The 25,631-nt window shown below is 42.0% G+C and overlaps 1 protein-coding gene across 5 annotated transcripts in view; it reads left to right on the top strand.

Annotated features, from left to right (window-relative positions):
• TULP4 (TUB like protein 4) overlaps nucleotides 1-25,258 on the top strand; it is a 142,159-nt gene extending 116,901 nt beyond the window's left edge. For 3 of the 5 annotated variants that reach the window (XM_072331408.1, XM_072331409.1, XM_072331410.1), the window contains exons 8-15: nucleotides 1,078-1,302; nucleotides 2,935-3,169; nucleotides 3,656-3,800; nucleotides 6,789-6,933; nucleotides 8,121-8,214; nucleotides 9,733-9,876; nucleotides 13,109-15,684; nucleotides 17,574-25,258. In XM_072331408.1, coding sequence (XP_072187509.1) covers nucleotides 1,078-1,302; nucleotides 2,935-3,169; nucleotides 3,656-3,800; nucleotides 6,789-6,933; nucleotides 8,121-8,214; nucleotides 9,733-9,876; nucleotides 13,109-15,684; nucleotides 17,574-17,690 — 3,681 coding nt within the window. In that variant the 3' untranslated portion in view covers nucleotides 17,691-25,258. The remainder of the gene's footprint in view (nucleotides 1-1,077; nucleotides 1,303-2,934; nucleotides 3,170-3,655; nucleotides 3,801-6,788; nucleotides 6,934-8,120; nucleotides 8,215-9,732; nucleotides 9,877-13,108; nucleotides 15,685-17,573) is intronic. The other 2 variants (XR_011903033.1, XR_011903032.1) reach the window with 2 other exon arrangements.
• Nucleotides 25,259-25,631: the final 373 nt, after the last annotated feature.

The following is a 25,631-nucleotide window of genomic DNA, read 5'->3' as shown; positions in this document are numbered from 1 at the left end:
ACAAAAGGCCAAAATAACAGTGATAGTGCTACAAGATGTCAAGACACAGCAGTGCTTTGCATAAAAAAAAGATGGATTTTGATCCAAAAGCTTAAAAAGCAAGCACAAGGAGCTGTCCGGGAAAGAGCTTAGAGATGTCTGTGGGACAGCTTTACCCATGAGGATTGTCTTGCAACCCCAAAGCACAAGTTTACTCTTATCTTAACAAGCATAGTTCCTAAGAGCTGGTATTTGTAAAAGCATCTACTCCATTCAGTTTTTAGCCAGGCAGTTACTTTACACGTGCAATGAAATCCTTTTTTAATTTGTTCTAATTTGGGTTGTATTAATTTAATTTGTACACAACTTGCTATTACCATGTGAAATCAATATTCATGCAGCAGGAATAATGTGAAAAGGAGGGTTTCGGTGATTTTTTGTTATGCTGCTCCAAATTCTGACATGTTGGGCCGGTTACCTCTGACTCTCTTGGCTGTCTACTGCCGTGAACTTGGATGTTTCTGTGTAGACAAACAGGAGACAGAAAGGCCATGGTGATCTCTTACAGTTCACTTCCTAGAGGAGTAGTTCAAAACAGACATCATGCAATAAAAGGAGTGCAAGACAAGAAAGCCAAGTGAATCCTGTCCAGTAGTTTAGTAGCTGTCTCTGGACATGTAGTCTGAATTCCAGTTGTAAAATGGGATCCATTAACAGTGGTTGAAGGTTGATTAGATGACTGAAAAAATAACATGGATGGTGCCTCAAAAGATCCTGCTTTTTAACAATGTGTGACTTTTAAGTTGTATATCCTTGTAGCATCTCATTTTCCTCATCTCATTGATGAATTTGATAGACAATTCCTTGTGTGAAGAGCCTAAAGTTCTGCAAGTAAAAGGAACTGCATGCGTATCAACCATGGGTATCAATAATTTCAGTTGTCCATATTTTTCTCCCTTTCTGTGGGCAATAACATGCTTTTTTTAAGTTTCTAGAAGACTTAGTGTAACTTAATTGGTGCTGTATTTGCTCACTGTGCAATTGTTTGGGTGAAGGTGTATGATCTTCTCAAGTTGTGCTCTTTTCCTCCCCATGCAGCGTCCCATCATCTCAATCTGCTGGGGTCACAGGGATTCGCGCCTGCTGATGGCTTCTGGGCCTGCATTATATGTCGTCAGAGTAGAGCACAGGGTCTCCAGCCTGCAGCTTCTGTGCCAGCAGACCATTGCTAGCTGTCTGCGGGATGACAAGGATATCAGCAAACTCACCCTGCCCCCTCGGCTCTGTTCATACCTCACCACTGCCTTCATACCAACAATCAAGGTAAAAGGAAAGCAGCATGTGTGCTCATGTTTCTTGATTTTCTTCCCCCTGCTGCTCCTAAGTGACAATGGGTAAAATCCTGACCCTACATAATTATGATAAGAAAAAACACGATTAAGGGTCACTCCTCTTCAAGGACAGCAAAGTCAGTGATTAGTGTGGTGCCTACTGAAATGTGAAGAGAGGGTTTACACACATTGATCCATACTGTTATGTGTAGATGGCTTTTCCAAGGACATTGTGAGGTACAGTATGTTGTTAGCTCAGGGAGACTCCAGAAGAAATTGTATCATGGCTTTAGGAGACAGTCACAGTGGTAAAACCGTTGCCTCTCTGCTTGTTGCATGGCTCCTTATATTGCCAGGAAAGGTATACTTAAGATCCGTGGCTGCCCAAGTATCTCTACTGACTGTGGGTTTTTCTAACCTTACTACTCCAACAGTGCTATGAAAAGATAAGGCAGATATTATACCTTTTCCTGTACCATTAGCAGAGCTGCTTGCAGAGCCATCTGCTCAATCTTATTTTTTCATATTTTTACCCTCAGGTACATCTCAGGATTTCAGAACTCTTTATCACAGCCTGTAAACTAGAGCATTAGCTAGTAAATATCCTACACCCAAATATGTGTTTTTGTGTTATGTATTTTTTTATGTATGCATTACAGCATTTTCTCAAACAAGTTTTAGGTCGTTGTTAAAACAGTATAGCTCTAGAATAACTAATTTGAAAAGTGTCAAGTTGACCCAGCTTAAATGAGAGCAAATTATGCCTGAAATGTAATGATTCAATACTGTTCCATTTGTGTACTACTAATCAGGACAATTTGTGTGACTGTGAAACATTTTACTTGCCAGGGAAGAATAAATGCCTTGCTGTAACTATGGCTCCTTGATCTCCAGAGATACAGAGCATTCAGTAGACCAATGGTAAAGAAACACACGTTAATGTTATTTGCGTCATACAGACTGTATTGTCATAGACAAAAGCAGCCTAACTGCTTTTGGACTGTGCTCTTCATGGGTTAATGCAGCCTGCTGGCAAGCAGAGCAAAATAACCCACCTCGAGTTTTAGGCTCGTATTTTTCTACATAGCATGCAAATAGACACTCATCAGAGATGGGTCGTGTATTCAGAAGTGAGTAGGATGATAGGTACAAGCTCTTTCCAGAGCTGTCAACATTATAGCACAGTGATATAGAATGCACCAGTACTAGTGAGGAGTGGGCAATGAGTGGCTAAGTTCACTTTTGGGGGCAGCAAGAGACAAGATAGAACACTGAAACTTTGACTCGACTGCGTCACCCAAGTTAAAATTTGTTATCAAGATTGTGATAGAGCTATAATTTGAATACAGGCTTGTTATCTACAAGTCCAGTCTTCCTCTTTGATGTGATTACTTTTAGTTTCACCATTTTAAGTTGTTTTAAATCTGAGCAATAAACAGCCCCACTGTTTTGTGTGTCATTCATGGAATAAAGTGACCTGCCAAATTAGAGTTGGATTCAAGTTCGATTAGTTGTGTCAAGATTAAGTCATCCCTCCCTCCCCCCCCCCCCCCCCCAAATCAAAAGAGGAAAAAGAATAGTAACCTATAGGAAGCTTTCTCTTTCCTTCCTTCTTTTCATTAAGCCTCCTATCCCAGACCCAAACAATATGAGAGATTTTGTCAGCTACCCAACAGCTGGCAATGAACGTCTTCATTGTACGATGAAGCGGACAGAAGACGATCCAGAGGTTGGCGGTCCGTGTTATACTCTGTACTTGGAATATCTTGGGGGATTGGTGCCCATCCTGAAAGGACGTCGCATCAGCAAGTTGAGGCCAGAGTTTGTCATCATGGACCCTAAAACAGATGGAAAAGCAGGTAAAAGTGAACTGTAGCTCTACATAAAAATGATTTAGAAAGACTTGAGATATTAAATGTTCAACAGTTAAAGAAAATCTATATAAGAAATATGGAAGCTGGCATCTGTTTTTTTTTTTCCTTTTTTTCTGCTGGGGAAGAATTTTTAGCATGATCTAGACTCAAGCCTCTCAAATTATATCATACTGCCAAAGAGAGCTTGTTATATTTTAAGTAGAAGAGAATAAGTTGCTAATTAGCGGAAAATATTCTTTAGTCTTGATTTTGAAGTCACTTGAATGTGATTCAACCCTCTGAATCATGTACGCTTGAGTTCAGACCACTGGAAACTTGGGCTAGGCACAGTGAAGAACAGTTAATTATGTCTTTATACTTTTATCTCATCTACCGCCCGTGGATCAGATGTATGCTTCCGATGACTGATAGTTGTAATTGGTATCAGTTTTCTGAAGCAGCACTTACATTTTTTGGGGCCTGTTTTGATAGATGAAATCTATGGAAACAGCTTGATTTCCACTGTGATTGACAGCTGCAACTGCTCTGACTCCAGCGATATTGAACTGAGTGATGACTGGGCAGCAAAGAAATCTCCCAAAATCAGTCGAGCTAGCAAATCACCCAAACTCCCCAGGTAATCATTTCTTGAATATCGCCTCATCTTTTTCCCCAGGTTTTCTTTCTTTCTTTCTTTCTTTCTTTCTTTCTTTCTTTCTTTCTTTCTTTCTTTCTTTCTTTCTTTCTTTCTTTCGTTCGTTCTTTCGTTCGTTCGTTCTTTCGTTCGTTCTTTCGTTCTTTCGTTCGTTCTTTCTTTCGTTCTTTCTTTCGTTCTTTCTTTCGTTCTTTCTTTCGTTCTTTCTTTCGTTCTTTCTTTCGTTCTTTCGTTCTTTCGTTCTTTCTTTCGTTCTTTCGTTCTTTCTTTCGTTCTTTCTTTCGTTCTTTCTTTCGTTCTTTCTTTCGTTCTTTCTTTCGTTCTTTCTTTCGTTCTTTCTTTCGTTCGTTCTTTCGTTCTTTCTTTCGTTCGTTCTTTCGTTCTTTCGTTCTTTCGTTCTTTCGTTCTTTCGTTCTTTCGTTCTTTCGTTCTTTCGTTCTTTCTTTCGTTCTTTCTTCCGTTCTTTCTTTCTTTCTTTCTTTCTTTCTTTCTTTCTTTCTTTCTTTCTTTCTTTCTTTCTTTCTTTCTTTCTTTCTTTCTTTCTTTCTTTCTTTCTTTCTTTCTTTCTTTCTTTCTTTCTTTCTTTCGTTTTTTTTTTTTGTTTTTTTTTTAAAACAGTTTCTTGACACTTCATAGTTTAAAGCAAACTCCTCTGAGCAGATAAGAGCCATCTGGAGCACTGAGGTCCTCTGCCACATGCAGTTCCAGGGTGATCTCAGATATTGATGTTGAGGTGGACTTTGGGGTAAGTTCTGGGGCAAAAGGTAATAGGAAGCAATAAGGCACCCTTCTTCCCCAGTATCCTCAATTTTCACAAGCAGTCTCAAAGAAAAGCCTTATGAACTTTCCCACCACTGCCTCTGCTGTATGTGAACTCTTGCCACCATGGAATATATTTTGTCAGTCAGACACTTCATGGTTTAAGTCCTCTGTGCTTACAATCTCTGGTCTGGTTAAAGATTGCACTTCCTCAGGGGTATTTTCAAGTTCAGAAACCCACACTATTGATGGTGTTATAGGTGGCACTGCTGCTGTGGCAGCCTTGCAAGGAAGACTTAGCAAATATCTTCCAGATCACTGAGTTGAAAAGGCTTTGTAACAGAATACAGAACAAGTTTCTAAGCTGTTAATGAGTCTGGTTGCTCTCCTGCCAGCTCTTTATTACAATTATTATTCACACAGACAGAATCCTCCACCTGTGCAGATGAACCTCATGGATGTCTGTGATGATTCTTGTAGGCACTGATGTCTGCCTGCCAGCTTCATGTTACAGGTTTGATGCCTTTCAGTTGCAGACAGTGCCTTTCCAAAGACTTTACAGTATGAGGCTGTCCCAGCAGAAGGCAAAGGAAATGTGTTTATTAATATGTGAATGTAATATGTGAAACACTGAAGTTTTTATTTCGGTAGTACTTGATAAAAGAGCCACCGATAACTGAGCCTAAAACAGAAATAGCTCAGGTAAAGAAACTGTCTTGCTGCCTTGGTTTTCTAAAAGTATATATTTAAAATATAACTCATGCTCTTTCTGTTTCCCACCAGTGAACTTTTTCAGTTCTTACTCGTGATGCCCTCTATATAACGTGGGGCAGGAGTATTTGGCTCAGAGTGAGATCACTGGTCATGGAGCCTTGATTTGCTGTATTAGTGCAGAGATCTGCCAACTAAAGCCAAATGTTTCTGTTTCTTCAGGGTTTTCTCAAAGTCTGCATAGCTGAAATAATTCCGCTTTACACCGTTTTATTTTTTCACAGAGGAAGTAGAAGTGCTTCTCGTAGAAGTGCTGTAAACTTTCTTAAATGATTCTGAAGGCATCCAGTCTGAGTAACTGTGAATGTGTCAAGCTTTATACATCTTTCATTTAAACTATAACTCTCCACTCTATAGACTATATAGTCTACACTATGCTAGGAACCAGTGCTCTTCAACAGCTTCATCAGTGACATAGACAGTGGCAATAAGTGCAGCCTCAGCAAGTTTGCAGATGACACCAAGCTGAGCAATGCAGTTGACACATGGGAAGGAAGGGAAGCCATCCAGTGGGACCTGAACAGGCTGGAGACGCAGGCTCATGAGATCCTAAAGAGGTTCAGCAAGGCCAAATGCAAAGTGCTGCGTTTGGTCCAGGGCAACCCCAGGTATTTATACAAACTGGGGGAGCAGCCCTGCAGGGAAGGACTTGGGGGTTCTGGTGGACAAGAAGCTGGACATGAGCCAGCAGTGCGTGCTTGCAGCCTGGAAGGCTGGCTGTGTTCTGGGCTGCATTAAAATATGGGTGGCCAGCAGGGAGAGGGAGGTGATTGTCCCGCTCTGCTTAGCTCCTATGAGGCCCCATCTGGAGTACTGCGTCCAGACCTGGGGACCTCAGTGCAAGAAAGACACAGAGCTCTTGGAATGGGTCCAGAGGAGAGCCATTACAATGATCAGAGGGTTGGAGCACCTCTCCTATGGGAAAAGATTGAGGGAACTGGGGTTGTTTAGCTTGGAGAAGAGAAGGGTCTGAGGAGATCTCATTGTGGCCTTCCAGTACTTGAAGAGAGCATTTAAACAGGAGGGGTTATGACTGTTTATGAGGATGGATAGTGATAGGACAAGGGGGAATGGTTTTAACTGAGATGGGGGATGTTTAGGTTAGATATTAGGAGGAAGTTTTTCACTCAGAGGGTGGTGACGCACCGGAACAGGTTGCCCAAGGAAGCTGTGGATGCCCCATCCCTGGACGCATTCAAGGCCAGGCTGGATGTGGCTCTGGGCAGCCTGGTCTGGTGGTTGGTAACCCTGTGCATAACAGGAGGATTGAAATGACATGATCATTGTGGTCCTTCTCAACTCAGGTTATTCTGTGATTTTTCAGTAGTCAATTAAGAACACCATACCAGCTGCCTTCATTAGCATCTATATTCCTAAGCATGTTTTGTTTTTGCATTTTTGCGTGCCAGTTGATTATCCTAATTATTGCTTTCTATGCAGAATCAACATAGAGGCTCGCAAATCTCCGAAGATGTCACGAGCTGCACAGGAGATATCAAGATCACCAAGGTTACCAATAAGGAAACCTTCTATTGGTTCACCAAGCCTAACCCGAAGAGAGTTTCCTTTAGAAGATATTACTCAGGTATTGTGTGCATTGTTACCAGACCTGAACCCAAGTGCTGTGATACACATCCAGTGGTCCTGAATAATTTTTTTTCACTTATTTACAGCTACGAGATGGAACGCCGCTATAATTGCATGTTCCAAGTCAATGTTAATGTTTGGAAATGTCAGTGGAATGCCAGGCATTGTTTGCTAAGTTCTACCCCCAGTAATTTTGTCAGTGTGGATCCATGTGAGAGGTTTTATATGAGTTGATGTTGTTGGCTGTTTGAAAAGTATATGTAGAAATGTTTCTTATTCCATTTTTCTGTGCTGTCCCATTTCCACCATAGTTCTCTGCTTTGCTAGGGATCTGCAGGGACAAGGGAATGATTGCTCTACAGGGCCAAATGTTCTGTTTCATAATTGCATGGAACAGACTTAATTGGAAGGAAGGCAAGAAATCAGCACTTTGTGTTCTTTGTGTTGTTCACATTCTGTGGGTGAATGGAACTTAGCAGCCTGTAAAACTGTCTGGATTACATACACATTTAATTAATACCGATCTGAATTCTTTTTCTTTTGTATTGTTTCAGCTGTTTTTTTCCGTTCTGTCATTTCTCTTTCTCCTTCCTACTGAAACCTTACAGTAGGAGGTCAGTTACACAGCAGGACATGAGACCAAAGGCTTGGATCCTGTTCTGATACAGACAGTGTAACTGTTGGCTTTGGAGAAAATTTTTTAATCTTTCATACCTGTAATTCGATCACCATGGAGGCAGTGGTTTGGGAAACTGTTTCGGAAGCTGGTTAAGAGTAATTCATTTATATTGTGTCTATTGTTCTGTAAAGCGATTCTGAAGCATAGAACCAAAGGACAGACAGCATTATTTTCTGAAATACAAAGTAGTTGGGCTCATAATGTACAGAAGAAGCAAGCATCTGAAAACAGTCGTATTCTTCTAAGCAACTATCATGTTCTTTAGTACCTTTGCAGCTTTAAGTGATTGTTGTAGATGTAATTTCTGGTGGTGTTCAGATATCAGAATGAGGCTTCTTAATGACTAGTTATAAGGGTTGCTACACAGACACTTTAGGCTATTTCAATTAAAAAAAAAAAAATAAAGCTGAAATAGCATTATCACGTAGCTTTATTGCTCTGCAGGTTTTTATTAGAGCTTGATACAGACCTTATTAGGTGAAAATGATCTTGTTTTTTCTTTGTAGCACAACTACCTTGCTCAGGTCACATCTAACATCTGGGGAACCAAATTTAAAATTGTGGGTTTGGCTGCTTTCCTACCAACTAATCTTGGTGCAGGTAAAAGCAAATTCTATTTCCTTTTGCATATCAAGCTTTCTAATGAATAACTATTTTACAACATACGGTCTTCTGAGTTGATCAAAAAGCTTCTTTAACAAAGCAGTTGTTTTCTCTGGACGTTGGGAATTAGAATTTACAAAATTAACTGTGCCTAAAAGAGATTCAAATCTATAAATACAGTATTGAGATGAAAACATTAGAAGTCTCAGGTGTAAAAGATTAAACAACAGTAAAATACCAGCCTTTATTCTTACATTTATTCAAACAAAACCCAAGATAATAGACAACATTTTTGCAAGGAAGATATGAAAATCACAGTAGAAATGCTTTTAAAAATCCATTTTTTGTTGTAATTTACACCAAAATAATGTTAAAATCGCTCTTGCTGACCATGCTCAAAGGTTCTGCAAGTCTCAGTGGATAGCATTATCACATGATTCCCTTTCTGGGTTGTCCATAAACTGGGAGCCTTAAAAGTAGTGATTTTCTGATATTTTGACCTTTTTCTCAGTAGGCCTTCTCTCCCTAGACAATCCTACCAAAAGAGAAAGGCTAAGCAAAGAGTGGGGTATTTTGTAGAATCAGTAGCACTGAACTGAAATACTGATGGAAGCTCTAAGAACTAATAATGATGCCCTGGATGCAAAATTAAACAGATATTTTTTGTGTTTATATTGCCTACCATCAACAAGAGATGAAAACCTAGCTAGTGGCAAGATGTACCCCTCTGACCCAGCCTTCAAGCAAAGATTGTCCTCAGGATGTTGTCACCCCTCTGCTGGCTACTATAGGGCAGTGGCACCTTCTGCTTACTGAAGTGTTACGGAATGGTTGATTCCAGCCACTTTGTTTTACAAGTCTGTTATCACTTTTTGACATCCACATTTACAATGATTGCCGAAAGATAGTGCAAGAATGACCCCACGGGGTCAGATCAGATGAATTTCTAAGTCAGTATTCTCTCAGTATCAGTCACAAATACATAGAGAATTATATAAATGCAGAGTAAGTGTGCAGTGGTACTTCCTTCAGATACTGTCCCAGTCTCCAGGACCTGGGTCCCAGGAACTACCTGAGCCAGGAGAGTTTCTTTTGTATGTAATAACCCTCAGCAGATTTCCTTTCTGAGCGTTTTCCCATTTTCCCCTCAGTTCTAATAAGTCTGTAGCATCCTGTGGAGAAGAGTTCCAAAAGTAGAATAGAAAAAATAATTTTCTTTCCTAAAAATAGATGCAAGTACAGATGAAGTAATTCATTATTTCCACAGCTTAACTTAAGAGACGCTGCTTCTGTTTAAGGAGAAATATCTGAAAGAAGGAATCCCTTTTGTCCTCTTTATGCAAAGTATTACATAGTGATTTGGTTAGGAATGTCTCATACATGCATTTGCTTATTTATAAATTACATACGATTGTAGTAGCCCTTCTATCTGCTTTGAGTTCATTCTTTTTTAGCTTTACATGCTCTTCGTGTAACCACTTTTTAAAATTATTTCTTGTCACGTTCTGTCTTCAGTAATATATAAAACCAGTTTGCTGCATCTTCAGCCCAGGCAGATGACAATATATCTCCCTGAAGTGCGAAAGATTTCAATGGACTACATTAACCTGCCTGTCTTTAATCCAAACGTTTTCAGTGAAGATGAAGATGATTTACCAGGTAAGGAGGAACTGTAGGCCTCTCAAATTATGGCTCTAGCTGGCTGGAGGACAGATCAGCCCCCTCTGGTAAATACACAAATCAAAATCCCTTAGTCTGGTGGAATCCTGTAGAAGTGAATCAGAACAAGACTAGCACGTATTACAGACATTGTTTTATAAAAACAGAATAAAAATTAATGCATATGTAGAGCTGGTAAGGTTCAAGTGAACTGGAACATTCATCATCTTCTACTTAGTTGACTAACAGTTTTCTGTAGATTGAAGCCTTGCATTCTGCATCTTTGTAGAACAGATTTATATTGTGTTGGAAGCCTGAAGGAGTTGTTCCTGTGAGCTGATGGAAGCAAAGCACAGTCTGCTGGCAGGAGCTTGGGTCAATTCCTGACTAACTCAGACACATTTTGAAAAGTGTAACATGCACTTTCAGACCAGTGTTTAGGATTACAAGTTAGTAATCACCATGGAAATATAGGGAAAATTGTGTAGAGTTTCCTTTCCTTTTCCTTTGAGAAATGTAATGAGAGTGATTATAGATTGTCTCCCATAAGAGCCTTCCTCTTCTGCTCACTTTTCTCTTTCAAGTTCCTTCTGACTCAGCAAACAGGCTATTGAGATTTTCAAAAACCCCTCAAGAATTCTTTCTTAAAGCCAGTAAGTATACAGTGGAAAAAGTGCCCTATGAAGTGGAAAAATGTATTGCAGTGTAAGTAATGATTACCTGAGAAAATTAGATATAAACAAACAACAAAACAGCAGTAGAAAGTGTTGTTGGGCAGTGGAATTTGTGAAAGAGGTGCTGTGGGACAGGCGTTTTTTAATGTAGTCAGTAAAGATTTGACAGGGCAAAACAACAGTGGGTCAATTTAACTTGCAAATTATGCAAACAAATCAATTAAAAACCACTGGAGAAATGAAGAAAAAAAAAAAAAAAGAAAAGTTGGATTTGAACACATTGGGATATTAAGCAACACCGTGACAAATGAGATGTTATTTGGATAGGCACTTAATACCCATGACAGCAGCATTCCAGGTTGCTCAAGTCAAGCTAACAATTAAACCTTAAGCTCAGGAGCACCAATTGCTAACCTGCAGGCATCAGGGTGAGTGCATGACCTGCCAGCCATTGCTCCTCCTTAGGGCATCTGAAGTTTAGTTGTCAGCCTTCTGAAGGAGCAAACAGTGGTACTGTTAAAACTTAACAGCATTTCCACAAATATCTGCACACCTTCCACATTTTAATGTGGCTACTAATATTGATAAAAACTAAACGCTATTGAAAGTGTAATTACAGGGCATGAGTAGGTGGCTAGGATTTTAATTAGAAATTAATTACAGGCTGGGCAGTGGCTGGATGAATTCTGACTAATGGATCTCTTGCCTGACGGGATCTTGCTGACCACAGATCCCCACAGAATTTGCACACACAAAAGAGAACTGCTTGATACAACTCACTTATTGATTTGCATACTTTTTTTATGCAGAACAAGCAAAAACTCTGCAAGATTCTTAGGTTATTTGTTTATATATTATGACTCTTTTCTATCTACATTCCTTCTTATTTTGACTCCTGCACTTGCACTTGCTTCCAGTGTTCTCCTTTTCCTGTTGCTTGCTGTCTTTTCATTGGTAGTTCCTTTTGGAATGAGTCTCACTGCTTTTTGCAGAAGGAATTGCAAGCAGTTGGAGCACATTTCATGCTTTCTGCTTATAATCATGAGAACTTCTGCACTGTCACTTGCTCACCACCACCTGTGGGAAACTTTTTGTGTATCCATCTGCTGCTTTTCACATTTCTGATTGTAACCTGTCCAGACACTGATGCTGAAGTTGCCTTGACTACAACACTTACTTCTTGAATCTCTCTGACTTCCCATTTATTTCCTCACATCTTTTCTATACCAACCTGCTTTCAACAACTTCTATAAGTTTTGTCCATATTTAATTCCATCATATTCCTCCCTCTGTTTCACATTCCTTCTCTTTGTGTTACAGGTTCCTCTGTCACTCACTATGCTCAAGGGATAATACTTGTCTTTTCCCAGCTGATAACTGTATTCTCCAGTTTGCCTGAGCTCACCAAGTCTGGGAACGTTTTACTAACTATTTATTTATATAGTGCTTTCATTGCTGATCTTCCCCTTTCTTCATCCTTTCCTTGGCATTTTGTGTGTGTGTGCTGTGTGACAGTGCTTATCAAACATCTCAGTCAGTGCTGGTAATTGCTGTCAGATCAAGGCCGGCTTGAGCCTCATAGCATCCTCTGCCCAAAGCTCTCTTCAGCACATCAGGGCAGCACCTCAGTGGCTCTAGAGAGCATCACCCTGGATCAGTGAGAGCAGTTTTGTGCCTTACCACTACATAGCAGCAGCCCTAGGGAAAGCCTGGGGGCCATATCCAGTAGGCTTTAGGATTAGAGGCAAAGATGAGGTGCCAGCAGATGGGGATCTATGAGATTTTTTGTGTGATTGTTGGTGTCTTTATCATCAAAACAACTTGCCCGAAAAATAATGTGAATCTCGATTCAAAAAACTTTGCTTTGATTTAAGTAGTGGTCAATTACAGCTGGATGGTAAGTGAGTGCTAGTTCAGACCCACCAGATAAACACACTGCTCTGAGAAAGTCCATGGAAATCATAGTGTGGTCTAAAGATGAGTGCTGAACTTTACTTCTAAAGCAACACTGCCATGAAGTTAGCTTAAAATTGATCTTCAGATGTTAGAAATGTCTGTTGTGCAGTGGGACTCAGTTCAGATAGTCCGGCTTATTTGCTCAAACTGATGTCTGACCCACTGATTTCAGGGTCTGATAGCAGCCCTTCCAAATGCAGCTGAGCCGCTGAGTAAGTACATAAAGATAAGCAGGCAGTTTAAAAAGTCAAGGGTAAAACAAAGTGACAAAGTACAAAAGACATACAGTGATCTTTTTTTCTCACTAACTTAAAAACAAATTCTCCCGAGTTCCTGAATTTCATGTGAAAACTGCCATGAACTTTCCCAGTGGCACATTTTTTTAGCTGCCCAAATGTCTTCCTCAAAGTACTGAATAAAACAAAAATGCATGAAATGCCACTTCTAGAGATCTTTCTGTTTTGATGCTTGCTGTCCTTGTGCTTGCCTAAGCACCATGCTCAGCAAAGGCCGATGGGCCCAAGACTAGAGCAAGCAGAGGGCAAGTGGCCTTGCCACATGCAAGGAGGCTAGCGAGTGATGGGCTGTATTGTTCTTTGCAGTGCCTGGAGCTCCAGGTGCCCCTGCCAGCAGCCCGCCCTGCACCGTCAACATCCCCATTGCCCCCATCCACAGCTCGGCCCAGGCCATGTCGCCCACGCAGAGCATCGGCCTGGTCCAGTCGCTGCTGGCCAACCAGAACGTGCAGCTGGATGTGCTGGCCAACCCTCCGGCCGAGACAGGGGGCGAGGGGCCGGGACCCTTTCCTGGGGCACCAGGCCGATTCCCTGGCCCTGGAGCAGTGGCACCAACCGGGGGAGATGTGGCCCGTGCTCCCCCTGTACCTCCCACTATTGCCCCGCCACCCCCCGCCATCGCCCTTGCCGACCTCCGGGACCACGGTGACCGTGAACACGAGCCCCCACTCAAGGCCAAGCCACCACGTCCAGGACCGGGGCCGCAGCTGATGGAGAGTGATGCTGTCATCTTTGGGGCTGCTCAGGAGCTGCAGCTGAACAAGATGAACCCCCCGCCACCCTACCCTGGCACTGTTCCCACGGCTGGCCCCCCGCCACCCCCGCCTGTGCCCCCACCTCCACCCCTCGACCTCTGCCTGAAAAAGGGGGAGTTCTCCCTTTACCCTGCGGGACACTACCAGCCACCCCTGGGATATGAGCGGATAACAACGTTTGACAGCAGCGGGAACGTGGAGGAGGTGTGCCGACCTCGTACCCGCATGCTCTGTGGCCAGGGCACTTACACCCTGCCAGGGCCCGGCAGCTCTGCCACTTTGCGCATCACCGCTGCCGAGAAGAAGATGCAGCAACCCTGCACCAGTGCCACCCTGAACCGGCTGACAGTTCCCCGTTACTCCATCCCCACTGGGGACCCACCACCCTACCCTGACATTGCCAGCCAGCTGTCACAGGGCAGGAGCGTTGCGCAGAGGCTGGACAGCAGTATCATCCATGCTACTTTGCGGAGGAACAGTAGAGAAGCAGCGCTGAAAATGGCCCAGCTGGTGGACAGTCAGAGAGCCACCTTGCAGCTTCCCCCGAAAGCCAAGAGCAGCGTTGTGACGGCACAGTACCAGCAGAGAGTACCTACCGCTTTGTACACCTGCAGCCAGTGCAGCAGCAGCAGTGGCAGCAGCACCACGAGTGCTGGTGGTGTGGGCAACATCACTAATGCCAACTCTGGCAGTGGCACTTCCAGCATCGGTGGCATGAGACCTGATCTGAGCACGGGGAGTGGCTCTCAGCACAGCTCTGTCATCGCTCACTCTGTCAGTACATCGCCTCTGGCCTCCCAGTCCTCCTACAACTTGCTGAGCCCACCTGACAATTCCCGTGACCGGGCAGATTATATCAACTCTGCCTTTACAGAGGATGAAGCCCTTTCTCAGCACTGTCCAGTGGAAAAATCAATACGGCACGTACCTGTGGCCTTGACGGAGGCTGCCATCAGTGTAAAACGTCCGCCGCCGTACCAGTGGGACCCTATGGTGAGCGAAGAGATATGGGTTCCTCAGGAAAGAACATCTCAGAGCTCTGTACCCAACCCTTTAAAACCAGCTCCTCTCATCATTGGTCAGACTCAGCATCTGGATATGTCTCGAATGCCGTTTGTCTCCCCTAAGTCTCCAACCAGTCCCACTGCCACTTTCCAGACAGGTTATGGGGTCGGAGTACCATACCCAGGAAGCTACAGTGCCCCTCCCCTTCAGGGAATGCAGCCCCCATGCTCCCCCAAAGAAGCTCTGGCCCCAACGCAGTTTGCACAGCAGGAACCCACAGTAGTGCTTCAACCAGGTTACCCACCCAACCTCTCCTATTGTCCTTTGCCACCCATGTACCCGGGAAGTAGCGCCTGCTCTAGTTTACAGCTGCCACCGATAGCCTTGCACCCATGGAGCTCCTACAGCGCATGCCCACCGGTGCAGAATCCCCAGGGTACTCTGCCTCCAAAGCCGCTCCTCGTGGTGGAGAAGCCAGTTATGTCTCCCCCGCCAACCGAGCTGCAGGGCCATGTGGGTACAGAGGTGATGGTAGAGACGGCAGACACCTTCCAGGAGGTGCTCTCCTTGACAGAAAGCCCCGTTCCTCAAAGGACAGACAAATTTGGCAAGAAGAGCCGGAAGCGGCTGGATAGTCGCGCTGAGGAAGGAAACGTGCAGGCTATCACCGAGGGCAAGGTCAAAAAGGATTCGAGGACACTGACTGACTTCAATTCACTAATATCCAGCCCAAGGCTGGGCAGAGAGAAGAAGAAAGTCAAGAGCCAGAAAGACCAGCTCAAGTCCAAGAAGCTGAATAAGACAAATGAATTTCAGGATAGTTCAGAGAGTGAGCCGGAGCTTTTTATCAGTGGGGATGAACTGATGAACCAGAGTCAGGGCAGCAAAAAGGGTTGGAAAACCAAAAGGAATTTGAGGACAGCCAGTGAGCTGGATGAGTTCAAGTGCCGTAAGGCCAGCGAGAAGGAGGACGGAAGGCTGGGGAGCCAGGGCTTTGTGTACGTGATGGCCAACAAGCAGCCGCTGTGGAATGAGGCAACGCAAGTCTACCAGCTGGACTTTGGAGGGCGAGTGACCCAGGAGTCTGCAAAAAACTTCCAGATTGAGCTGGAAGGACGGCAGGTAGGAGGGCAGTGGCTAATGCTGCACCTGGGTGGGGGGGTGGGTGCCAGGATCCAGCCTGCCTCTGTACGGCAGAGTGCCTCCAGCTCATGTTGGCTGCTCTTTGGAGAAAATCACTGCTACACACAGAAAGTAATCAATAAAAACCAGCAATCAGAGGTCTAGATTTAGAAGTAAGGGTAAAGTGCAGTCCTAATGTAAATGTACCAGATATATTTTGTATTATTCCAGTAAGACATAGGAACAAAGGCTTCCCTTAATCTTACTAGCTTTTACTTCCAAAGGGAAGTAATTTTTGTCATAAATTGCAGGGAGAAAAATGCAACAAATGTCCCTGACTATAGTTACAGTTGAAGTCAGTGAGTGAGGATGATAGCTTATTTAATGAACACTGCTCAATTCCTGTGGTGGTTGCAGAGGTTAGTCAGGCATGTGCTTTGCTCAGCAGAGCTGATGGGGGTTCACTTAGGTTCCCTCAAGATCAGAATTTCCCCTCCTAAGTTATAGAATCATAGAACCATAGAATCACCAGGTTGGAAAGGACCTACAAGATGATCTAGTCCAACCATCCTCCCTTTACCATACCTACAGAAAACGACTAAACCTTATCTCCTAGCTCCATATCCAGATGCTTCTTGAACACTGCCAGGGATGACGGACTCCACCACCTCCCTGGGCAGGCTATTCCAGTGCCTGACCACTCACTTATCAAGTCTTGGGACATGGTTCTTAATCCGAAGGGTTCAAATGGAGGGTCTGACCCTTTCTCAGAAAAAGACTCAGTGGGCTGCTTTTAAGCAGCCTATGGGTAGGGAAGTTTGAGTAAGCCAGAAAACCCAAGTATTTTGTTTTACAGTCTCCCCCTTTGGCCTTAGTGGGATGTTAGTACACCAAAACCAGGCCATTAAATAAATCAGCAGGACACTGGACTGGGACACAGGAGATGCAGATTTAATTCCAGGTTCAGCCATACCATCTCTGAATGTCACTTTTGATTTACTAAAGACATCAAAACTCTCGGCTCCCTCTGATTTAACTTGGGAGATCAGTATCCAACATACATGACCAGTGGTAGTGTCCTGGTTTTGTCCTGCTGCAAAACAACAGCTTGTTAAGAAAGCAATGACCATGAACTCCCATGCAAAATCACACTGACCATAGGCTTTGCTGGTGATAGAACGAAGATCTACTCCCTCGCTTCCATTTCAGCCCAAGAAACTTAACTGTAGAAAAAAATATCAGGGCTGCTGATTAAGCCTATGAAAACACAGTATTAATAGGCCAACCTTTACATACTTCCTGCAGAACAAGCTGACTATCCTAGCTTTACACTTCAAGCAGTTCTCACTGCCCCTTTGCTAATTTATTCTCAGTCTGATTATATGCTAGGAAAGTTTATACAAAGGAAAACAGAACTGCTAAGGAAACACAGCATGCCAAGTGTGAGGTGCTATAGACAGAAGACTGGTTCTTCCCTTTCCCTGAAAGCTCCTTCCTATGAAAACAAAATCTGTTTTCCTGATGGGGCAATGATGGGATCTCTCCAATGGAGGGAACATTATTTTCCCACATAAAGAAGGATGCTGGTGTGACCCACATCTGTTGAGGTCATTGGTAACAGTGTACTTACACCAGTGCTTTATAGTGTTCAGCATGTTTTAATGCTAGTCAAGTACTCTATGTAGTTCATTATTATTGTGCACTTACTCTTTTTGGCCTCACACTCCATGCTGTGTATACCCCACTCGTATTAGTTCAGAATGATTAACAGAAGTGTACTTAGAAAGGAACAAAAATATTTAACTCTTGTTCTTCTCTGTTTTCTTTTCTGATTCACTTTTTTTGACCGTGTTCTCTTTTTCCTTCCTTGTTCTTCCCCTGCTCCCCAGGTGATGCAGTTTGGAAGGATTGATGGCAATGCTTATATTTTGGACTTTCAGTATCCATTTTCTGCAGTGCAAGCCTTTGCTGTTGCTCTGGCTAATGTGACTCAACGCCTCAAATGAACAAGCAGAAGCCTGCAGAGAGGAAAATGTTATCAAAACCTTCTTACAGAGTCCAAACTGGAAAATGTCGGGGCAGCCTACGTTAGGTGTGCTGAGGTGCCTGGGAGCGAAGAAGGCCGTAAAACTGGAAAAGTCTCTTAGTGCCCAACTGAAGGGCATTAACTCTAATCAGTCATGGGGTGGAGGGTGGGGGGCTTTCTTCTCTTTTGTTTGTTTGTTTGTTTGTTTTCAGGTGTTTTCTTTTTTTTAAAGCATTGTGCTGGGTTTCAGAAAGAACAAAGGGTTGAGAGCCATTCAGTGTTATGTGGAGAAGTGTGGCTTTTGGCTTGTTGTGATGGTTCTGCTGTGTTTGCTGCAATAGCTGATGTAAGCTCATAGAGGGATTAAAAAAAGATTGCTCTTTTTGATAGACTGCCTTATATCATGCTGTTCTTTTTAAAACAGGGAACATAACTTTTTTCCTGGTCCAGTTTGTACTACTACTACTACATCAATGATCGCAGCAAAAAAAGAAAAAGAAAAAAGAAAAAAAGTAGCTATAATACTTGAAGACAAGTGTTTCTTCTCTGATCTCTGATAATAACTGAGTACCACAAGTTCCAGGGAGGCTTCTGTAGGTCAATATTTAATTTATACGTAATGATGTGTTACTCAGAAGAGAAACTGTTCCCAGTGGGTGGTTTTAAAACTCAGTGTGTCAAATAAGTTGATGTCTGCTTGTTTTGTGTGCTGTTACTGGGGATAAACATCTTTCGTTGGGTGACAGAAAAGAGGGAAGAAAATAATTAGGAGCATTCCTTCTTTGCTCATATTGGTCAGCAGTATTCTTCAGTTTGGCCTGCAGCTGGGAGAGGTACAGTGTGACCAGATGTACCTCCAAGGCCATGCATATACATGCTGCTCATTTAAATGTGTTTACACTTTATAAACAGAGTCATTCGAGTGAATGAGAAGGCCCAACATCTTCATCTTAGTAATGAATAAGAATGAAGTTCCACAACATTGTATCTGTGTTAAAATTAAGGAAACAGAAGTATAGCAAGTCATTACAGGAAGCAATTTCATCAGGAAAATGATTTTGTTACAGGAAACAGCATCGTGGCTGGCTGGAGGACAAAGAAGTTAAAACTGAAAGAAAAAATTGGACAGAATTACTTGTTTTATCACCAGTGCTACTTGAGTAGTTCTTGTGACTGTAGTTTGTGAATATAATGCTCCAGGTAAGAGTGGCAAGCCAAAGTTGAAATGGAGTGTTACAGGGGATGGCTTATTGACAGGAGGACAGCTTGTTCTGGCTAAAGTTTTGTTTGTAGTGGACATACAGACTTGCTGACCATTTAGAAGGGTTGCTTGCACAGAAGGTTTTCTGTGTTGTCCATCTTTGTCTATGTATTTCTTTGCTTTCTCTCTTTCCTCCTTGCCTATGGAAAACGTTCTGGTATGGAAACAGTTTCCACAGTAATACACAAAAACTGTAATTATTCCTGTAATTGTTTGGACATTAGATTACTAAACATAATAGCAGATTTCCTTCAGAAATTATTCTTTTGATATGCTGAGGAGGATAAGTTAGATGAGATGTTAATGGCTGCTTTGTCTTTCATCCACTTTAACTCCTTACTTGAAAAGCTGTATAACATAAGATAAACAGATGTGATTTAATCTCTCCTTTTGAAAATTCTAGTGGTAAGGCTGTTCTATTTTGTGTTAATCCATTCTAGAGGAAAATAACACGTAAGAGAGGATCCTGCTGTAGCGGAGCTTACTGGAATGCAGTGAGCTAGCATCTTCTGCTCTGCTGACACTTATAAAGCAATACAGCACAGAGGGAATAATAAATATCAGTCAGAGAGGAGTTTGAGAGCTGCTAAGAGACAAGGCAGATCATCCACAGGTAAAGTTCTGCAGGGTGAGTCCAGGAAGAACCCTTTGCAAAGTGGTTTCCTTGGAGGGAACAGTTAGAGGTAGGAAGGAAAGGAGGGCAAGAGATGGCACTGTGCCTGTATGATCCCAGAGTTCAGCAGCTTCTGCTTACATGTCAGGCATAACATTCCCCTTGGCATTTAGCAGAGTTCATTTGCTTCAGTTAATTTTGTTGAATTTCTCTACATTATCTGGGCCTATTTGTATTTCTTCTCGTGTGCATTACTTATTCAGCAGCTTCTATGCCCATATGTGTAACGTGTGTGGGATGGAGGTGGTTGGTCCTGTTCCCTTTAAAATATGTGGAAATTTTTCCCTTTGATTTTTATAAAGGAAGCAGAACTGAGCCATTTGTCCACCTTGAGTTACACCCTGTGCAAATGGACAGTTGAATTCTCAGGTCTGCTGCTTTCAGTCTGTGAGGAGGAAAGTTGGCAGATGAGTGTCCTTTCCTACCCAGAAGTCAGTGCTTACCAGTCGTACCCAAATTAGAATGTAATGGGCATATGCTGAACACCACAGACAAGAAACATATCACTACATGCTCACTGTGTGGGAGAAGGGCAACTCATTCACATTAAAAATCTTCAGCTGAAAGGAACATTGCCTGTAGTTTGAAGTCAAAATTGTTACCACATGCAAAGAACATCAGTGTTCTTTTTTCTGAACAAATTCTGGTGTAATTAGAAGGACTTCTGTGTTCAGTTTCTTGATTCATACTATTCACTTGATTCATAAGCAATTTTTTCCAATTATCAGTAGTTTTCTACGAATGTATAACCACAAATTGCAAACACACCTAACAGGTGACAGCATTTGTAACTTGGTTCCATTGGCTGAGCCCATCGTTGCATCGTTCTGGTGCAACAAAGCACAAGGAATAACCGTCATAAATCAGGAAAGTATACACAATTTCCAACCTTCCTGTTTATTTGTCAGATGTTATAAGATGAAATACTCTTCTGTCTTTTCAAAAGTACTTTGACAGAGTCCCTAAAGGGAATCAAAATTGAGGGTTTTACTGGTTTGGAGAATAAGAGGTAGAAGCTACTCTCAAATAAGTTGAATTGTAATGAATGAAGCAGAAGTGGTGTAAATTTTGAGGTCGGAACTGGATCCTAAACTGTACAAAGAACAAATAGAAACAACAGTTCTTTTGTTTTTCATTGACATATGACATAAGGCACAAATATGAAAGCCCCCCACAAAATAATCACTTAAATCCCGAAGATTGCTGTTGCATTCAGCCAAAAGATAGATTTTACACTTTAATTTGTAAGATCTGAGTTTTCTGCAGATAACTTAAGTTCTTCTAGGAAGAATGTAGCAAGGTATTCAAGAATATGTTCTTTTATACACAACAGTGATTTCCAGAATATCTTTTTCCAAAGCTTTTTTTTTTCCTTTGTCCAGTTGTGCAATAGTTGTGACAGTCTGGGGGTTTTATGGTTTTCTTTCTTGGTTGGTTGTTTTATTTTGCTGTTTTTCTTCTTTATTTTTTTTTCCTCTTTTTTTTTTTTTTGTTTGTTTGGTTTTTTTAAGGGAGTTCTGAGTGATTTTTTAAAGATAATTTAATGCAGATTTCTTGTTAACATCCAAAAGGCAAACTATTTATCTTGTGTAATGTAATTAGTGGTTGATTATTTTATTTCTATGTACCAGTGAGTTATACACACTTTATTATTTATATTTAAAGAGCGTATTTGTAAGTAACTGTACATTTTGCTGCAAGAAGTTCAAAGTGCATATAGGAAGACTTGGTTTTGTGGACTAGTATGCAAAATTCCATCATGCAGGCAGGCAGAAATATTTTGGTGTATTTAGAAGCAGTGAGTTTGCTTTGAAGGTCTGTGTAGGCTACAAAGAATGTAGATGACATCTTTGGGACCTGCAGAAATCTGTCCTCCAGTGTGTGTTTTCCTCCTTTGTTTTGAACTAAGTATTTCACTTGGGAGGGCTTTTAAAAAATACAAAGCGTTCCCTCTTGTTTAGTAGAGTGCTTTTTCTCTAGATATAAGGTGGGTTGGCTTGTGTGATAAAAGAGGGTATAACAATATAGGTTCTGTTTGTAAGTTCATTGCGTACCCTGGTAGGATTTATCAGTGGCATACTTCAGTGCTTTGCACTAGCAAACTAGCTTGGTATGAGCTAGATGAGGCACGAGAAAGTACAGCAGTAAATTTGCTTTTCTCTACTCAGGCTAACGCACTGCTTCAGCAGGGCTCAGCTGGTTCCAGCACAGGCATAGTGCTGCTGATACCTGAGCTAGCACTGCATGGAGCTGGTTGAGCTGAGCCCTGACCTTTGCCTGTGGCACCTTCTTTTTTTCAAGGTGCTTTTCCACCAGGTCACAGTGGGGATGGCATTCCTTCTCTCTTTCCAGTTTAGCTCCAGGAGCAGCATGTAGCTGCCAGAGAGTTTGCCTGCAACAGCTAGAGAAAGCCTTGATGTCAGCTGGTGGTTGTGTGGAATCTGCTCTGCTAATGGTGCAAAGAGGTGCAGTAGAGAACCTGATTTGTTTAGAAAATACAGCTGATACCCTCAAAATAAAGCTCCTAACAGAGTCTGTAAATTGGCACTTAAAGCCTTGTATGATATGCATCGGAATGATCAATTTTATCTTGAAGAAGTGGGAACAGTGCATTTCTGCAATGCAAGTATGGGAGAGAGAGATGAAAGAGTTACAAAAAGAGTTTTCATCATAATAGCTTTACACTGAGTTCCAGAGGCAGCAGGAAGAGGTGCCATGGGCTGCCTGATCTTGGTTGTATGACAGTCAGTCTGTATATAGGTTCATCTGAGTTAGAGTAAATCTTCCATGTTGCAGCCACAGAAGAATAGCTGTACATTTCTCTCTCTAGTTCTGTTCCTTTGTTTTTATGAAGATTCACGAAGCCAGAACAGTCTGACTTTCACTCAAGTGTCTTTTTCTTTTGGTCTAAGAAATTCCAGACAAATGTGGGAGCTTGTGTGGTTGTTACCTCAGACAATTTCTGTGCATTTGCAGGTTGATATGTTGTTACCATGTTATCTTGGTGCCCTTTTACCTGTCAGCAACACTTCAAATCCACGTGCAAAAACTGATTTGAGTGAAAGACAGAGTAAGTTTCTACTGGCTTTCAGGACTGCATCTGTCAGAGCTACAGTTTGGAAATCACAAATTTCTGCAGATCCCAAAGCACTCCAGGCCAGTAAATCTGACCTGAGGATTAGCAGCAGATGAGCCATTTGCGTGGCATGTTGACTAAGGGCCAGCTTCTTGCCTCACCAGGTTACACCAAGGTACCTAAGAGAGTGGAATCGCGCCCAAAATGCACTTTGCCATCACTGCGTGATTATAAGGTAAGACAGATTTGACCTGTATATCCATTTAAAACAACGCTACGGCATTAATGAACGGCTGTACTGGCAGTTCTGTGTGAACTCCCCTGAAGCACTCTGGAAGCAAAATGGCAGCCACAAAGCATTCTTACAGAATTTTGCCTTACCGTTCTCATTTCTAGGACTCCAATGCAGGAAAACAAGCTGTTTATGTGATTTAGAGGTTGGTGTAAAGGTTTTCCCTGTATACAAGGGCAAATAACGTACTGCTGACAAAAGTGGAATAATTACGATAGAGGAAATTATTCATTTTGAAGTCCCTTCACCTTCACAGCAAGCACAAACCTCCACCAGCAGATACTGGCATAGAGCTCTATTACCCTCAGGAGTATTCTGCAGGTAGGGACCACGGTCCTTTTTGCAAGGTTGGAATTTACATGCATCGTTTTCGAAGGAGTAAGATCCATTACTGCTTGTGAACAGTGGGCTATGCAAACAATTATTTTATATTTACTTAATCCTTCAAAATAAAATCGTGCAGAGATGTTTTAAGATTAAAAGATGCAGCTTTGCACGTTGCCTGGTACCTCTGGAGATGTATGAGGAGCACATTTCTGTGGGCAGCTGGATTGTTGCTGCGTGTAGGAAATGAGATTTTTCAGAGAAAAACAATTAACCAGGGTTGTAGGATTCAGTGAAGCAGTTCTTGATACAAAAATTAAAAGCTTCACCCTTCAACTTTTGATTTTGCAAATGAATTTATAATGAGAAGCTTGTTCTGCAGGGCAAACTGATTGTTATGAAGCTCCGTGCAAGTGCGTAGGTTTGCTGATCTGGAGTCGGCTGCAGGATCAAAACAACATGATTTTGTGAGGTTTGAAAATAAATAAATGAAAATCTGAATACTTACTTATCCAAAGTGTTCAGTAAAGAAATTAAATGGTATGATGCCTTCCAGTGCCTGGAGGGGGCCTAAAGAAAAGCTGGGGTGGGATTTCTTACAAGGGCGTGTAGCAACAGGACAAGAGGAAACATTTAAAATGGAAGAGGGTAGGTTTAGGCTGGACGTTAGGAAGAAATTCTTTACCATGAAAGTGGTGAGACACTGGAACAAGTTGCCCAGTGAGGCTGTGGATGCCCCCTCCCTGGAAGCATTCAAGGCCAGGCTGGATGGGACTCTGAGCAACCTGGTCTAGAGGAAGGGTGTCCCTGCTTATAGGGGATTGGGACTGGATGATCTTAAGGGTCCATTCCAACCCAAACCATTCTGTAATTCTGTGATGTTTCAGTGTGCCAGGTCATTCTGAATCATTGCCCCCCCACTTAAATAACTACAAATCTAAAAATATTGTCTGATTCAGCAATTCTGAATCCTGGCAAATGTAGAGTGGTTTTCTTAATGTCCAAATAAATGGTTGGTTCTGGTAATATGGATTAAGGTTAAAGTAATAATAAAAGAGAAACGTACCAGTGTGCAAACACCTGTGTTTCAGGAATATAATCGGGATAGAGCTCAGCTTGTAATTCCTGCCTTTTCTGTTTAAAACTATTTGTTCAAAACTATCATAATTTTCTTTGTTTTGTTTTGTTTGCTTTATACATGTTTTGCCTTCGGTTTCCATTCACTTCACTGCTTCCGCATTTGTTTCTTCATTTTCTGTGTTGTGCGTTTGGGGAAGGGTTTGTCTGTTCAAGATCTCGTTGTTTGTTGTAGATAAAGTATATAGTGTTGTGGAATAGCATGGAGATGCATTTGATTGAAAAGGCACGTAGTGTTTCCTGAAAAAGTAAGGGAGTTGCATTTGTTTATTAAATGCGTTATCTTGGTACTATAACTTTGAACAGGATTTTGGATTTTATTTTTCTTTTTATTTAATTTAATGAGCATATACAGTCATGCAGGTGCACGCGTTCCTAAGCTAGCAAGCCCAGCATGTTTTTTCTTATGCTTTTGAAAATTGGTACACGGTTTGTGTACTTTTACATGTTTTACATGTATTACATGGGGTTTTTTTTAGTCAATTTTGGGGAATCTCATGTTTTCTTTTTTGTTTTCTTTTTTTTTTTTCCTCCTCAGTGTACCATGGTATACCTGGTTTCCACTGTACTTAAAGACATACCTTGATCTGCCTCTCCTTTTATGTATCTTGTGTAATAGATTTTGCAGGAGGTGCCTAGAAAGCATTGTTGGTTTCCCTATAAAAATGTGGTTTGTCCAAATTCTTTACTGTCTACATGATTGGCAGATTGACTCATTGCCCTATTTTTCCTTGATGATTTGGAGTTGTAAGAGTTGTCCAGCTGTTGCTTAATAAAATTTTGCAGACTAGAAAACTCCTGACTTGTTTTTGTTGCGCTTTCATCATGTCGAGCACCTTAAATATTTTAAAAGCAGTTGACAAACCTCCTTTGGAATGACTTGAATAATAAATAGCCAGAAGCCTCGATGCCTTCTGATTTCGATGACTGTTTAAAAGTTCTGTTGAACCCAATCCATGTACCAGGCCATAGGACTGTGTCGGTCATATGGGAGGACAGATGGCAAAATTGCCATGGTAATAATTTTCCCATCTGCCTGAACATCAACCAGTTCTCGTGCCGGTTCTCCTCTGCTTGCTTTGCTTTCTAAGGAGGTTACCTTTGTGAAATGGGATTTGTGGTAGTTCTCATGTTGTCATCGATACACTGGAAACTTTA

Source organism: Excalfactoria chinensis, chromosome 3 (genome assembly GCF_039878825.1).
Source record: "Excalfactoria chinensis isolate bCotChi1 chromosome 3, bCotChi1.hap2, whole genome shotgun sequence".
NCBI lineage: Eukaryota > Metazoa > Chordata > Aves > Galliformes > Phasianidae > Excalfactoria > Excalfactoria chinensis.
This window is presented reverse-complemented; position numbering and strand designations above follow the sequence as displayed.